The sequence below is a fragment of the Lissotriton vulgaris genome, chromosome 7 (assembly GCF_964263255.1).
Source record: "Lissotriton vulgaris chromosome 7, aLisVul1.2, whole genome shotgun sequence".
NCBI classification, from domain to species: Eukaryota; Metazoa; Chordata; class Amphibia; order Caudata; family Salamandridae; genus Lissotriton; species Lissotriton vulgaris.
In genome coordinates this window covers 626,629,318-626,644,942 of record NC_141695.1, presented here as the reverse complement: position 1 = coordinate 626,644,942, position 15,625 = coordinate 626,629,318, and the positions used below count along the sequence as shown (strand labels likewise).

At 46.1% G+C, this 15,625-nt stretch overlaps 1 protein-coding gene across 1 annotated transcript in view; it reads right to left on the bottom strand.

Moving 5' to 3' along the window:
- FADS6 (fatty acid desaturase 6) overlaps window positions 1-15,625 on the bottom strand; it is a 214,794-nt gene that overhangs the window by 81,523 nt on the left and 117,646 nt on the right. The window contains exon 4 of the mRNA XM_086930804.1: window positions 13,362-13,549. Within this exon, the coding sequence (XP_086786930.1) occupies window positions 13,362-13,549 (188 nt within the window). The remainder of the gene's footprint in view (window positions 1-13,361; window positions 13,550-15,625) is intronic.

Sequence of the window (15,625 nt, the reverse complement as noted above, 5' to 3'; positions counted from 1 at the left end):
GGAAGGATCTCCCCTCACACTCGTCCCAGTGGCCATGAAACAGTCCATCTTGGTTTACTACGTCCATCACTGTGGCCTGTCCTTCCCCATTACACTGCAGTTTCCAAAGAGGGGGCAAGCCAGACCGCAATGCTCAGCCGCTCCTAACCGACAACTACAATCCCTCTTGGCCATCCTCTAGTGAGTGTCTTCGCCAGCACCCCTACTCAGCAAGGGGGATAGGGGAGTGCAGTCCCCATCCAGACCCAGACACACCAGCGGCAGTCAGTGTCCAGCAATAAAGCAGAAGAAGGAGGACTAATACAGTCCTTCGCAACTGCTATAGGACCACTAGTACCTGGGGCTGAAAGGGGGAAGACACGCCCCCGGTCTAGTCACAGCCCCCAATCTGCTGGACCTCACAATTCCCAGCCCCAAGAGACCTCCTCAGTGCCCCCCATGATCTCCAGCAGGTTACCAGATATCTTGAGGAGGAGTTGTTGGGGGCCGCCTCCTAGTCCACAACAGGCTAGGAGCTTGGGGCAATGCCACGCCGGTGCTGCAACTCTCCCCCAGGGCCGTCCAGTCGTGAATTAGCCACCCCCTGCACTGAGCCGAACTCTAGGATCCATAGGGTGGGATGCAGCGCACCGCACCGGATACACAGCACAAGCATCCCCAGCCTCAACCACCAACTCTAGGTACCGTCGTCTGTGCCATTATTACCGCTGCCCTTCTCCCTCTCGGGGAGCTGCACTGGCATTAAACCATTCCTCAAGAACCATGGGGGGGAAAGGGGTGTTCAGTGGCAAAATGGCCCAGCAGGCAGTTTTCACCAGCCAACATGAAGCCAAGCAATGGGTGCCAATGCAGAAAAAATGTCAGCTAGGAAGGCGATAGGAATTGAGCTCCCCTTTAGAAATCCAAATTTGAGTCTCCCGGGTGGGGGTGCACTCTTTTGACTCTCTCTGGTGCCCCCCTCGGCAGACACAAACACTCCTCTCTCACCAAGGCTTTCTGCCCCTCTCGAGAGGCTGCTCCTCAGCTCCTGCTCATGGCGCCACACCTCAGCTCCAGCAGGGCACCAACACAGTTGCTCAGGGGCCTCCACCCAGAGCACCATGGCCACCCGGCTGCCTCGCCACAACAGCCAGAGCAAAGGAGGTCAACAGCTTGATCAGCTGGGTCGCACCTCGTCTGTTCAAAGCCCACTTTCAGGCAATGGTGTCACTGAAAGCCACAGTGCTCAAGGCCTCGCAGAGGCCCGGCTAGCCACCGAATCCCTCGGTGGTACGGGGGTCTCCGCCCAACACTACTTTCCCCTAAGACATCCACTGGGGGCCCCACAACACGAGCAAGCTGCTCAGGTATAGTTGTAGCGGCAGCGAGCCTTGATTATAAAGGTTGTGCATGGGCCTAGACGAGAGCTGCAAAATCTACGTCCAAGTTGCCATTGTGTCAGGCCATGCCCCCATCAAATGCTGCCTTGTTTAAGACCATTGGAAGTGCTCTAAGAGATAAGGTTTCAGATAAGCAATCACTACTATCACCACCACCCAAGAGCTGGGAGGGAGAACACCTCTGTGTGAAATCAAGAACACAGCCTCTTAGTCTTCATAGATATTGCTTCCTGTATGTTCACAAGCGCAGCACTCAATATATAAAGAAAATGGCAGCAGCCTGCACGCATAACTCTAAAGGCATCAGCCAAAGCAACATTTTCCATGTTATATTTTCTTTCTTACTGCTTTTCCAACCAAACCTTCACACATTTGCTCATGTTTCTAAGGCAGGAAAGAACATTTCTGATTGAGGCTGAAAATGGATCTACTTTTCCCTAGGAAGATGCCTAGTGGAAACATTGTCTGTAGCTGAGTTAGAAGGATTATTCATACTAGAAGTCTTCAAACATTTTACTCTGAGCCCCTCCTACCCAAAATGTTTTGAAGACGGACCCCTACAAAACTTTATGGAAAGACTTAAGTGGGCAGTGCTGAATACAGTCACATAAGATAATTTTAGAGGTACATTTTCAGTATCTACTAATCCACACTGACTTTTAAATAAGAACATATATATACACAAATGTAAATGGACAATAAACACTACTCCCATTATTTAGGGTTTTGTGAACCCCTCAGACTCCTGGGCCCCAATGCAACTGCACCTTCTGCACTAATGACACCTGCAGCCTTGATCAGCAGGGTATCCACTCTGCCTCTTTCACCCCTACCCCACCAAGTCTGGCCATCACTCCAATCTTAAAACAGACTATGTACTTTTCAGAAAAATAGATCCCTCATGTGTTGCCCATCTCCTTGCACCAAGGATGCTGTCAGGCCTACTTTTATCCATCATTCCTTGATTGTAAAGTAAGACAGTCATAATTATGATGCATTGGGCCCTTCACCCTCTTGGGCCCCAGTGCCACTGCACCTGCCTCACTGATGAGAGAGCTAATGCCTTCTAAAGCAGGCAGTCCCCTCTTCATCTTCCGTTCTGCCTTCTCTCAGGCTCAAGGTAAGGTGTCTTCTCTAATTCATTTTTCTCCTCTCTTGGGCCATTGGATCAATGCCAAAAACATCATTGTCACAGCAAGGGTTTATGGCGCCCTAACAAAAGCAAGGAATGATGGTAAAACAGCCATAACAGGGGTTTAGTTGGACACTCATACCCCTGTGACCTGGTGCCCCTGTCCCCTGCAGCAACAATATTATCTACTCCTCTGCCCTCTCTACTGGACTGTCACTCCTAGACCTGAGGCCCAAAGCAGGCTGCCTGCCCCTTTGCGTAAAAAAAACGAGGAAAAGTCCCACATCTCATCCCCTTGTAGCTTGGGACCTGTTCTCTGAGCAGCAAGGAGGGCTTGGACCAAAATGCTAACAAGGGGCTCACTACTCTCCTTTTTGCTCGTAACATTTACTTAATTGGGGTTCAGTGATCTCACACACCATTGCCCCGGTGCCAATGCACCTGCTGCACGAGTGTTAGTGATGGACCATTAAAAAAAGAGTGTGCATTTCTCAACAGCTTCAGTCATTTCTTTCAGGATGTGGGAAAGCTGTCTATGTCCATTTGTAAACAAAAAGATTACATCCCACCTAGCAAAATAGGACCCTCTTCTCTAGGCCATCTCTTTGATGCTATTTGTGGATATGCTCCATTCTACTTTCTACTGGTCCATTACACTGAGGCATCAGGGGTCAAGACGATCAGAGCTCTGAATATAACCATTTACTCCTCCTCCCTGACACCACCTGGGCTCACCAGAGAGGACATCTGCATGAAAACATAGGTTAAAGTCAGCCGGGTGTATGGGGACCAAGCTGTTTGTAATTTTACAAAAACCGTTCCCCAACATTTTGTTATAAACAACCATCCCTGAATTGATAATGGCTACCTGGAGTACTTGGAGGGGGCAGACTGATAGGGGCTATAAACTTAAGGAGTCACTTGAACTATCATGATGACAAAGATTTATTATTTTGTGATTTAATGTAAGGATGATGAGTTTTAGAAAGTGTCCTTTTAATGGACTTATACACGTTTCTCCACTAGGTACAGTCTAGTTAGCTATTACTAATATGGATTCTTGTAAAACACTTGTTTTATCATAAGCTAAATCATTGTATGGCAGCTTATCTTATACTGTGTATAATACAATTTTAAAACTATAACAAATATTCTGAGTTCTTTCTGTTATTTGTTGGGACCTCATAGCACTATCAATACACAAGTGACTATTCTGCACTGTGACAGTTATCACGTTAACCCATTATTGTTTCATAATGTTACATAGTTCATTTCCCACTAAATAGTTTAATTTGCATTTATTTTTCATGCAAAGTGTGTGTATAATTTAATATGCAATTGCCGTGAAGGTGAAAAAACAAAGTTCTTATAGAATATTTTGTTGTTTTAGCCATGTATAAGCCTGTATTTTCTCATATTAACACTACAAACTTGAAAGAGAAAATGTCAAAAGAAAACACTTTAAAATGCGTTCAATAGCTGCCCAAATGACTCATGACTGGTAATTAGAGTAAACAAAGACAGAAAAGCCACGTAAAGTATGAATGCAGACCAGTTCATATAGAATTCTACTAAACCATGTCTGGGCCTTTGTGGAATCATAAAATGTAAACAGACGGCTGGCGAGCAGCATTTTTCTCTGTGGAAGTTGGCAACTCTAACTTTAATCGCTATATGTAAACAAGAGGGCCTGGAAACATAAAGAATAACGAAATGTATGCTGCCAGGCCATCTCCATTTACAAGTGCTTACTGGGGCATTTGCTCTCCACTCCCTCGAAGCTTCCCGACCCCCACCATGGACCCCCTAGAGCCGCGCAGCTCAGTTTGAAGAACTCTGAATACAATTGGCCCATTGAGGTCCAAACACACAAAACTGATAAAGTTTAATGGAAAATACAGACACCATGAGAAATGAGGTCAACCGGGGCCAACCCGAACAGGAGTACTACCCACTTGACACCCCATGGTCGTGATTTACATGGGAGTTATTCATAATGGGAAACAAACTTGTCCTTTGTTCCTTGGTAGGGATCAGGGATCGGAGAAAACGACACACACCAGGAGAGAGGTTCATTTGTGGTCATTCAGCTCACACTAGAGCTGTTGGTGTTTGTTGCAAGAGCCATGTGTGGAGAGATAATGCTCAGACAAAACTGGAATGGCTAGACTTGCACAGCCTAATCTCTTTATATACCTGGTATGAATAAACTCGTCTGTATGGTCTGATTTGTTGTACTGTGCTGCTTTTCAATCATTACTCTATAGCCTGTTAATGGAGAAATACATGCAGCGTCGCAGCTTTTTAAGATAAACCCTTATTGGAATGGCCTTGGTGTTTTCATTTGCAAATTCCCGTGGTAGACTATGAATGAGAGGAGAAAAGTGTGCCCCCCCCCTTGAATATCGAAGCCACAACATCGATGGGACACACTATCGAGGACAGAATAACAAAAATAAAATAACAACAGGTAAGTATAGATTTTCTATACCTAACTCCATATAAATGTACCTGTCCAGTAAATTTGCCTTCAAGGTACATAGGTGTGGAGTTAGGAATTGTAAATCTATATTTCCATTATATGCACGTATCTTTCGATATTTTGTTCTCTGTTATTCTGTCCTCGATATTCTTATACCACAATATTGTTGGTTTCGAAATTCAGTAGTATAACTAGGTAGAAAGAGAAGCTATGGTGCAGCATCTTTGCACCTTAGTTCGACATAAAAAACACCATTTGTATATGTACAAAGAACCAAGAGGTGGGTTATGATGGCGTGTTTCTGGATGAGATAACCATAGGTGCTACTCTTATCTACTTCTCCAGGATGTTCCCTACACGATGTTCTTCTAAACTCAGAATGTCTCGATGTTTGGGGTGTTATAATTTATTTTGTCCTATTTTGTAGTTGTATTTATGGATTCCTGTCAAGGAATATACACATTTTGACTGGAATATTAGATTGGTTGTGATAGTAACGTCACTAGAATTCTTTTACAGGCTACTAACAATGAGTGGTGGTACTGGGGCCTCCAGAATGTGTACATTCATTCACTGAATAGGAATGTTAGTCACTATAGGCTAATATCACCAAACACCAATATGTATCCTTCCACCAATATTTTTTTTTAGATGTATTTATTGCTATTTTCAGAAAAACATATCAAACACATAAACCTTATCACATGTGCAACGAATCTGCAATATTTGACCATACAGTCACATCTAATCACAGCAGTAATGAGCGACCATTACTCTGAAATGTTCTACATAATGTTCAGCCATAACTTTATTCCTACCATTTCCCACAAATGTCACTGTTGCATCGTTCAGGGAGGTCTTTTATTAAGGGGTGCATTATTTTGGCAATCATCTATCCCTAGTTCACCAAATCCTCTGCTACTTTTTCATCGATAAGGTGAATGTATTGTGGTGTTATCCCACTCTAGTAAATCTTTCCTCCAGTCTTTTACCTCCGGGGCTGCAGGCCAGTGGATGGCGATCTGGCATCTAGCCAGGACTACCCCGAGTGCCACCGTCGATTTTGCCATTTATGTTTCATCCTCACCATGTGCGATAATGTACTGATCACTGCTGATCAGAGTTCCATCAGCGACCAACAGAAACATGTCATGTGTAACCGCGGTGGCATCCGCAAGACCTTGCAGACAACTTGGTGCCACACCTCGGCTGTCTGCTGGAGCAACTATGGGAGCTTTTCTCCCCATCATAAATACTCTGGTAGCGTATATGGTTCATATGATCCCACTAACAGCGATTCCTTCCAGTTCGGGTCTTTGTCAAACCAGTGTATCACATGTTGAAGCTCTGTAGCAGCATAATAGAAAAAGAAATTACATAGCCGCTGTCCGACCTCCTGCCATGGCAGTTTCAACATGTCCATTTTCACTTGGCTCCATCTTGTCGCCCACACCAGTGCACACAGCAATTTGTCTAATTGAGTGAATGTGGAGAACGGGACTGAACACATTACATTTTGTCGGACATTCTAGCAGTTTGTTAACATCTTTTTAGCTACGGAGATCCGTCCCATCATAGAGAGCGGAAATGTCTTCAGAAATCAATGGACTAAGATATCTTACCCACATGAAGTTCATATCGTGCCTTAGGACCCGTGTTAGCCAGATCCCTAGGTAGCAAAACTTATCTTTATTCCACTGTAATCCTAATATTTGGGAGAACAGCATCAGGGCTTCCAGAGGTCAGAGATAATACCACTTATGCGCACCCTCACCACAGGTTCAATGCACAATAACTGCACCCACCGAAGAAAGACAGGGTCGAAACCCATGTGCCGTAGGACTTCCCGAATAAATTGTCACCCGTATTGTAAACCCGCTCTAATTTAAGGGCTGCAACAGCAAAGTCCTCTCTGAATAGGCCAGCATATGTACAATATGATCCACATGCCTAATGTACGTTGTGATTCTCCCCAGGACAAAGCCCATCTGGTCGGGTGCACCAGTGTCAATCAATCAATCAATCATAACATTTGTATAGCGCGCTACTCACCCGGAGGGGTCTCAAGGCGCTGGGGGAGAGGGGTACGTTACTGCTCGAAAAGCCAGGTCTTGAGTTGCTTCCTGAAGGAGAGATGGTCCTGGGTTAGCCGGAGGTGGATGGGGAGGGAGTTCCATGTCTTGGCTGCCAGGTAGGAGAAGGATCTTCCTCCGGTGGTGGCTCTGCGGATGCGTGGAACGGCGGCGAGGGCGAGGCTGGTTGATCGTAGCTGGCGGGTGGGAGTGTAGAAGGTCAGGCGGTTGTTGAGGTACTTGGGGCCCTGGTCGTGGAGAGCCTTGTGTGCGTGGGTGAGGAGTCTGAACGTGATCCTCTTGCTAACGGGGTGCCAGTGCAGGTCTCTCAGGTGGCCGGAGATGTGGCTGTGTTGGGGGATGTCCAGGACGAGTCGTGCGGAGGCGTTCTGGATGCGTTGGAGTCTTTTCTGAAGTTTGGCTGTGGTTCCGGCGTAGAGGGTGTTTCCGTAGTCCAGTCGGCTGGTAACGAGTGCCTGGGTGACCGTCTTCCTGGTTTCGGTGGGGATCCACCGGAAGATCTTTCGGAGCATGCGCAGGGTGTTAAAGCACGATGATGAGACGGCGTTGACTTGTCTGGTCATCGAGAGGGAGGAGTCCAGGATGAAGCCCAGGTTACGTGTGTGGTCCGTTGGCTTGGGAGTGGTGCCCAGATCAGGGGGCCACCAGGAGTCCTCCCAGGCGGAGGGCGATGATCCCAGGATGAGGACTTCCGTCTTGTCTGAGTTCAGTTTCAGGCGACTGTTCTTCATCCAGTCGGCGACGTCTTTCGTCCCTTTGTGTAGGCTGGTTCTGGCGGTAGCGGGGTCATTGGTGAGGAAGAGGATCAGCTGGGTGTCGTCGGCGTAGGAGATGATGTTGAGGTTGTGTTGGCGTGCGATGGCTGTGAGGGGGCTCATGTAGACGTTGAAGAGGGTGGGGCTGAGTGATGATCCTTGTGGTACGCCGCAGATGACTTTGATGGCCTAGGATCTGAATGGGGGAAGGCGGACTCTCTGGATTCTTCCGGTGAGGAACGAGATGATCCACTCCAGTGCCTTGTCTTGGATTCCGATGTTGCTGAGGCGCTGCACTAGGGTGCGGTGACAGACAGTGTCGAACGCTGCGGAGAGGTCCAGGAGTGTCGAGTCCACTCATAGAAGCCTACTGGCCAGGACCTTACATAGTATCTTCAAGTCAGTATTTAGTATACACAACAGTCTATAGAAGGAAAGCCCAGTATTATCCCTCCCGTCCTTGGGTATTAACATCATCACCACCAGCTGGTGGAAACACTCCTTTGTTTGTGCCTTTAAAAAAAAACTTCAAGCCACTTTTCTAATAATTAGGAGGCTAGTGCTTGATATAGTTTGGCCGGGAGACCATTGTTTCTCTCATCTTGTCTCTTAATCTGCATTCATCAGGATTCTGGTCAGTGTAGGTGTCCCAGCGGGTTTGTCTGTGACCTAAGTCAGCAATATTTCTCTCTAGTTGCGCTCGTACCCTGTGCATGTAAGCCATGCTCTTAGCCCTTACAGCCACTTCATAAGCATCCCACTCTGTTGCTCTACTACCTGTGGAGTGAGAGTTATCTCAGAAGAAGTATGTGAGAAATTTTTAAACATGCTCCAACAATGCATTATCCAACAACACCTCAATACAGAGCTTCCATAGTGGAATTTTAGGTCTGATCCACCCATGTTAACTTAATAAGCAGTGTGAGTTATCAGACACATATCGGAAGAACAGTTTGTTGTCTGCATTGGGTGCACGGGTGTTTACCAAACAAGTATCAACGCCATCTAACTCCCCTACAACAATCACATACTGCCCCAATGGTTGTAGGATCGTTAGAGTATGTAGCTGCAAACGTGTCTCCACTAGATGTATGTTCAAATCATGCATGCATTTACCACAGATTCCTTTACAATGTGGTCTGAATCACAAATGCATCTTTTCAATGCATTATTTTACCATGCAAGTTGTTACAATGACTTTCCTTTAGAAAAAGCGCTGAATTTTAGAATAGTATAATTTATAATTCCAACTCCAGTATACGTAACAGTAGGTAAAGTGTTGGACTTAAAGCCTGACAGTCCAACAACGCTTTCCCTGAAGCAAGTCATTGTAACAACTTCTGTGGTAAAGGAATGCATTGTATAGATGCATTCGTTGTTCGGACCACATTGTAAAGGCACAGCGTGGCTCGAGCAGCATTGTAAAGGCTGTTTCCAGTCCCTGCCACCTCTTCTTCAGTTTCATAGCCTCTTGTCTCAGGAGGGGGATCTCCTGTTATAGAGCCACCTGCATTTCATGTATCCATAGATATCTCTTGGGGAAGCTATTAGACCCCCTGACATTCCATGTAAGCATTATTTATTCATGCTTTAGTGTGAGTGCCTGAAAGAATGCATGCTATCTGTAGCTCACAGCAACCAGTGAGACCTCCATTTCGCTTGGAACATTTGGGTGTGCCATGACTGTTGATGTTTCCCATACACATCTCAGCTACACATCTGAATAAATAATTAACAATCCTTATTTCTTAGCGCTAAGGGAAACTTAACCCCCCCACCCATGGGCAGACACTAAATTATACCCGTCTTCTGCTTTGCCCAGGTATATCACAGAAGTGCCCATGCTAAGAGCAATCGTGTACCAAACCCCACCCTACCCCTACAACTCAACTACTGTTCCCCTTTCCCATTACAGAATAAGAGGAAAAAAGGAAACAAATAGTTGAGGCTTGGTCAATACACCCAGGGTCAGCCGATAGAGGCACCAGGCCGATACAAGGGCTCCAGCAGTAAGCCCCCTAGTGGAGCATGTCTTTCCCCTCCCTAACAGGGAGAATATAACCAACAGCAAAGTGTAAGTCATCCACTCCCAAATATAAGCACATACCTTCAGTTTACTTGAACTAGCCCTCAGATCTGGCTATTATGGAGCTGCAGCCCCAGAGTCTCATCCACTACAGCTGACAATCTCTCCATAAGAACCCCTGTTTCAAGTCAGAGTGTTATCAATATTCAACTGTGATGCAGTCTCCCACGTGATTTCTCTCTGATCCTCAACAGGTATGATTTCAGGGCAGTCAATGAGGCCTCCTAATCCTCTGCGGAGGATGCGTCTGTTCATCTTGCCAACATCACAGAGCCTTATTCGATAAGTTTTGTGGGGCCCAGCTTCTTGCTGGCTGAATATACTCCTGTTTTTGCTATGGACCTTCTCTCACTATGGGTTCCTTTCCTGCCTATCCTGAGGTTCCCCTGGCTGTAGGCCCGCCTTTTCCTAGAACTCAAGTCAGGTCCAAACGTCCACATGGCTATCAAAATAGTAATTTTTGCCACAGACTATCAGTTTGAAAAGAGCAACATATACTGGAGATTTAGAGCCCAAAGTTTTGTCTTCACCTTCAAATGTGATTTTCTCTGCAATTGCACTTTCCTTGGGTAATCTGAGTAGACGGCTATGGTCTGGTTCTCAAAAATCAATCGTGCAGCTGCCCTGGCCGCTCTTAGGATGTAGTCCTGATCTTCGTAATTCAGGATACAAGCTATCAGAACCCTACAGCGAGCACCCAGTGGTGGTCGTACCGTCAGGGCCCTTTGCACTCTCTCCAGGATGAACACATCAACAGGACCTCCAGGTGTAGCTCACACCACAACTACCCTTCCAGGAAGGCCACGGCATCCGTAACCTCCACATGCTCTGAGAAACCCAGAAAGTGCAGGTTGTTCTGGCAGGAACGTTTCTTAGAATCCTCTGCTCTCTCATCTGGAATCTTTGTGGCTGTTGTTAGTGTAGCCATCTGCTCCTTCCGACTTTCACTTCTCCTTGCAGTTCTGACACTGAGCCCTCAATAGCGTGGTCTCTATCCAAACCTTATGCACGTCCGTCACACCAAGCTGATGTCTATGACAACTTCTGCTCTTCTCCCTTCCAGCGCTTTCCGGGAGCTCTGTAGTGCTGCTAGCAGGTCTGCCAGTGAAAGCTCTCTAGAGTGCTCTTCCTGGGCCTGCGCGCTCTATGATTCAGCAAGGCCCGTAGTTATTTGCAGCCCCATTTGCGAAGACGTGTACTGCATGATTGGTTTACTTTGTTGAGCTTTGAGAGCCTTGTCTTTGACCATAGTGATGCAACACAGATTAGCAACAGGCACATAATTAGTCCCAATCACCTCTACTCTGGCTAATCCGAGCCACCACTTTGCAGCATTTCAGGTCAGTCCCAGGAATCACACTCCATAACAAGTTGTCCAAACTATGCACACGATTTGTCCCCAGGGGCTTCCTGCCCTCCTCTGTCAAGGTTAGTCCAATCCATCAGGCAGAGCTGGGACCTTTCTAGTAGTGCCCAATCTATTGGGGCCACTCCCTGAACTAGTTCCCGGTGATCTGCCCTTCAGGGCAACTATGGATCGACGTCTTCACACCTCTCCTCAAGATGGGTGCTTGGCCTGCCCTCAATCTTCGTTAGCTCCCAATCTTTGTCTCTATAGCAGCAGGTGTAGCACAAGGAGCAGAAATGATGTCTCTCCATTTTAGGGTACCAACAGGCTGTGATCTGGTCCAGGCAGGAACAATTACAGGGCAGGACTAAGCAGGATTTCCACTGGGGCTACAGAAGTGATTGGGTTTTACATTTACCCAGTCATATTTACAAGTCACACCCCACGTTCCACCAATACATGGTAGAATTCACATTTAATTACATTTTTCACCTGAGATATGGGGGTTCTGGGCAAATGGCTGACAAATGTTATGGTCCAGACCAATCAAATGTCATTGTTGATCGAACACATGTCATGAGTAGCAGTCCAGTCCTTCTGCGTGTTACCTGTGGCACTATCCAAGCCTGTGCTTACTATATGGGAAAAGCCTCTTTCGCCCAAAAATAAAATCTATTTTCCCTGAGCATAAATCCTAAACTGTCCAATATCCAATGAGAGTAACTTCACCTAGTCCAGTTGCGTCGTTTGAATTCCTGTATTTGTACCCTTTGCTCTTGAACCATGGGGCTTGATTGATTGATCCAAAGGGTAAGATCCTTTGCTTACACCTGAGGACAACTCACCACCTATGATCTGCTGAATGTTTTCATTACAGACTTGATCTATGTTGTTAGTCTCACGTGTGTCCACTTGCCTGGCCTTTTGTGTGTGCTTTTATGTTTACACTATCTTCACTTTTTTAGGTCCTGAGGAAGTGCCATGGATTTGGCCGGGCCATTGGGTATGAAACATGTTGACCTGACCACACCCACGGATTTAGGCTATTTGGGTACATTTGGTCTTTCAAATAGCCCCAGTTCATTTATTGTTTTTAAGTCCTGCCAAGGGAACCACCACATTAAAGCTCACTTTGGTATCCCTCAGTTTTATTCTACCTGCACTCCACTGTACACATTCACTCCACCCCACACGTTTAAACGCCCTCACATAGACATTTATTATCAAATGGCTAAAAACAACAAAATCTCCCCCAAAGTGACCCTTAATGTGGCCCGTAAGGAAGTGCAGCGCCTGCCCTGCGAGGAGCATGCCTGATGATGAAGCATGACATCTTCTTGGATGTGTGAGGGCACCAAGAAAAAATCCTTAGGATTCCCCAGACTTCGTCCACCTTTTTTCCTCCCTTCTCTTTTTCTTCCTCTATAGGAGCTGTACCTCCATACATTCATATATGAGTACTTTCAGAGCATAGATACTGAACCTTCATCTGCTCCAAGTCCCCCGCCTTCCTTTGTTTAGAGTAGGAACTTTAAGTGTCAAAATCTTTTGTGTGATTGGATCCTTGAGGACCCTTCCAAATACCCTATTGGTGCCTACCCACAATTTGAACCATAACTAGAATATTAGGGAAATGGTTGCATAATACCTGTCATTGGGTGTGGTATCCACCATCACATGTCGCTCTAGCCCTCTTTCTATGGACTTGGGTTGACACATTTCAGTTTACTCACATTTCAGTTATATATATTGCAGCTAAGTGCTTACTCAGTCAATCCAGAAACTCTCCTGGCATATGTTTCATGTTTTTTGTCATTCTCAGAGGGCAATATTCCTATGCTTCAGCGATGCTTATTTGATGCTTATATATTACTGTGGCAAAATACCAAAAAAAGCCTAGTTTGTGCCACATACTCAATCAAGCAATAAAGGACTTACTTCCTGCTCAGAAGAAACCCTTTTAAATCGTCACATGTTGCACCAGTCCTACACAATGCATTAAGGACGAAGCATTTCAGGTTACTCATAACTGAATTCAGTTATTTTTGCAGTGACGTGCTTGCTCAGGCATGCAGAACACCTGTACCTGGAAAATATTGACGTGGATGAAGGGCACGGCCAGGACCGCTCTGGTGAGGAACATGCAGAGAAGAGCTGAGCCCAGCGTTTGGAAGCCAGAGACCACCAGGAGGAGCGAGCAATGGCCGCACAGGCCCAGGCAGATGAGGCCGAGGGTCCGCAGCGCCCTCTGCCACGTCATCTCCTTGAGGAACCCTGCAACAAGAGCAAAGAGCATCGTGAGAGGAGGATCCTGGGGCAGAAGGCACCGTGGACAGGGAGGAAGGAACTGGGCACAGTGGCGAGCGAGGTCCGCTGCGGTGACGGAAGCTCTGAATCAGCTGCGCCCATGTCTAGGAACAGACTCCTGCCCATGCCACTTCATTTCACAGTTACCCTGGTTAGGAAATCCAGCTTCCCTTCACCGCATTCATTCATTTTCTTCTGCATATTATTGAAGGTGTCCTGTCTATCAAGAAGACCCCCTCACCTTTCCTTTATGATTTATTTGATCAGAATTGAAACAACTCATAAGTACCATTCCCTGTCTTTCACATTACTTCATATTTCATTTACAATCCAAAGTCATCTCTCGCTGAGGATACCATTCAATCTCAAATCATAATATACATACCCCCTAAGGCAGCACTATCACCGGAGCACTGCGCACTGAAGTTAGAGATGAGTGGGCTGCCACAAGAAGGTGAAGAAGGTGCTCTTGGACCCAGGCCCCGTCCTTTTCACTGCCCCGCCCTGACACTGCTAAATATACTTATACAGCAGAAGCGGGCCTCGGCTACCTCTGTGATAAATTCGTTATGAAGGGTAAAGTCAGCCACCGCTAGGTGGAACCCTATACTGGAGCAAACCTTTACATGTTTCCCAAGACGCTGTTTTTCATTGGAAAAATACGATTATGCACAAGAGTGGACACGCTACTGAACTAGGCCAAAACAGCTTAGACAAAGGCCATTGTGAAAACTGACAGAACAACTTAAGAAGTTTTCTCCAAAAATGCAAACATACGTATATTCAAACTGGGAAAAATGTCTCCCTGTTCTCAGTTACCCTCCTCATGCTGTAGGATTCTGCATAGCAACCAATATCTTTTCCACAGGTGCATGCAGATGCAAAGATTATTTCTGCCTGAGGTGGAAGCAGCTTTTCTGCAACTCTATGTTTTCCATTCCTCCCCTAAAGATTCCACACCCTCTCACTGGACGCCCCGGCCCAGCCATTCATTCACGTTACGCTCTTTGGACATGGAAAGATTACATTACTGCTTTCAGACAATCTCTCACAGTCAGGCGGGATTAGAAATGATTAGGTGCAGCAGGGTTAGATATAACAACCCCACGAGAGAGGATTAGAAATTATTTCTACTGAGGGGTTGTCTTAAAATAAGGACCGTGATGCAGAACGAAAAACAATGACATGATAAATCAGGATTAGAAACTGCGACTGTATTCATTTCATTTTAGATCAAAGAATGTATCAGTCAGTATTTAATTGGTTAAATATCAAGAGATTTTAAATAATGACCTCTGCTGGCATTAAAAAAATTGATGGCCAGGCAGCAAAGCCAATGTTGCAGTATTAACTGGTATGGATGGAAAAGCAAGATAGTGACCAGGGGCCAGATGTACGACCCGTTTTTGCATGTGCAAACGAATTTGCAAATGCAAAAACAAATTGGGCCATGTAATAGCCTATTTAGAGAGTCCCAATTTTTTTGCGACTCACTAAATAGATTTTGCGACTCGCAATTTGGAAGGGGCGTTCCCTTACAAATAGCAACTCTCAACACAATATATTCATTTTTTGCCACCGCAATTATGGTCGCAAAACTCTTAAGATTACCGCCTACTTCAAGTAAGTGGTAATGCATTTGCAAAGAGGAAGGGGTCCAAATGCATACAAAATATTTTTTTAAGGGCAGGCAGTGGTCCTAGGGACCACTGCCTGCCCTTAAAAAATATAACGAAAACCTTTCTTTTTAAAAAAAAAGGCATCCCATTTTCCTCTATTTCCCCCCTAAAAAGCTGCTTTATTAACCCCTTCACCGCGTGGCAAATTCTGCCACGGTGCGAGAGGGGGCAGGGCTGGGTGTGGCGCTGCCATACTGTGGACGGCTACTGGCCGTCTTGAGTCACAGTAGGTGTGTGCTCACGGCGGCCGGGAGTCGTCCAAACTCTGCCCATCAATTAATCAATTACTCACGCGTGGGTGGAGCGGCAACGGTCAGACGGCTCCCAGCTGTCATGAGAACACGGCTACCGTGACTCATGACGG